Here is an 879-nt window from a genome sequence, read left to right on the forward strand (position 1 = left end):
TAAGATCCTCTACAATCAGCAGAACAGGATGCCTGTGACCACAGCCAGGACTGTGACGTTAAATCCTCTAGAAGGTCTGCATCTATGGTTCCTCAGACAAAAGCTATTCTGTGGTTATAGGAAGAAGATGGGTCATGGGAGGTGTTCTCTGAAAATTTAACATCCTTGGGAAAATACGTAAAACCAGGGCTTCATTGGTTTTTGTTTGTTTTGTTTGTTTGTTTATTTTTAAAAGAAACAAAATAGTGAAATTTGCAGAAATGTGTATATCAGTAATCCCTAACATGATCTGTTTTTTCAAGAAATGATCTGGTTTTTATGCGGCAGCATTTTCTTTCCTCTAAAGTAAAGATACAATGGTTACAATTAAAGATAAACCCCTATAAATACGCAAGCATATGGCAGAGCAGTAAATTAGAGCCAGCCGTGCAAAGACAAGTGATCCTTTGGATGGTGGGATATTGCACTCTAAGAAATCGCCGCTACCCGCCTCCTGGCAATGTATTGTCCCCTCTGCAACTGGCAGCTGGAGACTTCTGAGAGATCTTAATCATGCACAGAAAATTGTTGAGATGATTGAGGTTCCTCCTAAAACGCACACGCATGTTTGCAGCAAGGACCTAGCTCAGGAGTCTGGGAAAGCTTTGATGATGGTTTCATAGGCAGGAGGGGGAGTTTGTGTGGAGTGGCAGATGCGGAGGCTGCTGTTAGACCAGTGGAATTCGGGTCGACTTAAGCTGTTGGTGGTGCTTCCCACAAGGGTTGTGGTGGTATTTGTGGGAGTGAGGGTAATCAGCTGACTGTTCGTCTCCACGGGGAGGGGAGGACACTGCAGGAAAGGGTGGAAGGTGGATGCGCGGAAGCTTGACTTCCTGGGGA

The 879-nt window shown here is 44.8% G+C and overlaps 1 protein-coding gene across 1 annotated transcript in view; it reads right to left on the minus strand.

The window, feature by feature from the left end:
• Window positions 1–494: 494 nt before the first annotated feature.
• MYCT1 (myc target 1) overlaps window positions 495–879 on the minus strand; it is a 17865-nt gene continuing 17480 nt past the window's right edge. Inside the window, 1 exon segment of the mRNA XM_009702301.1 lies at window positions 495–879. This exon segment is cut by the window's right edge and continues 32 nt beyond it. Coding sequence (XP_009700603.1) covers window positions 626–879 — 254 coding nt within the window. The 3' untranslated portion in view covers window positions 495–625.

The sequence above is a fragment of the Cariama cristata genome, unplaced genomic scaffold, assembly GCF_000690535.1.
Source record: "Cariama cristata isolate BGI_N322 unplaced genomic scaffold, ASM69053v1 scaffold45006, whole genome shotgun sequence".
Taxonomy (NCBI): domain Eukaryota; kingdom Metazoa; phylum Chordata; class Aves; order Cariamiformes; family Cariamidae; genus Cariama; species Cariama cristata.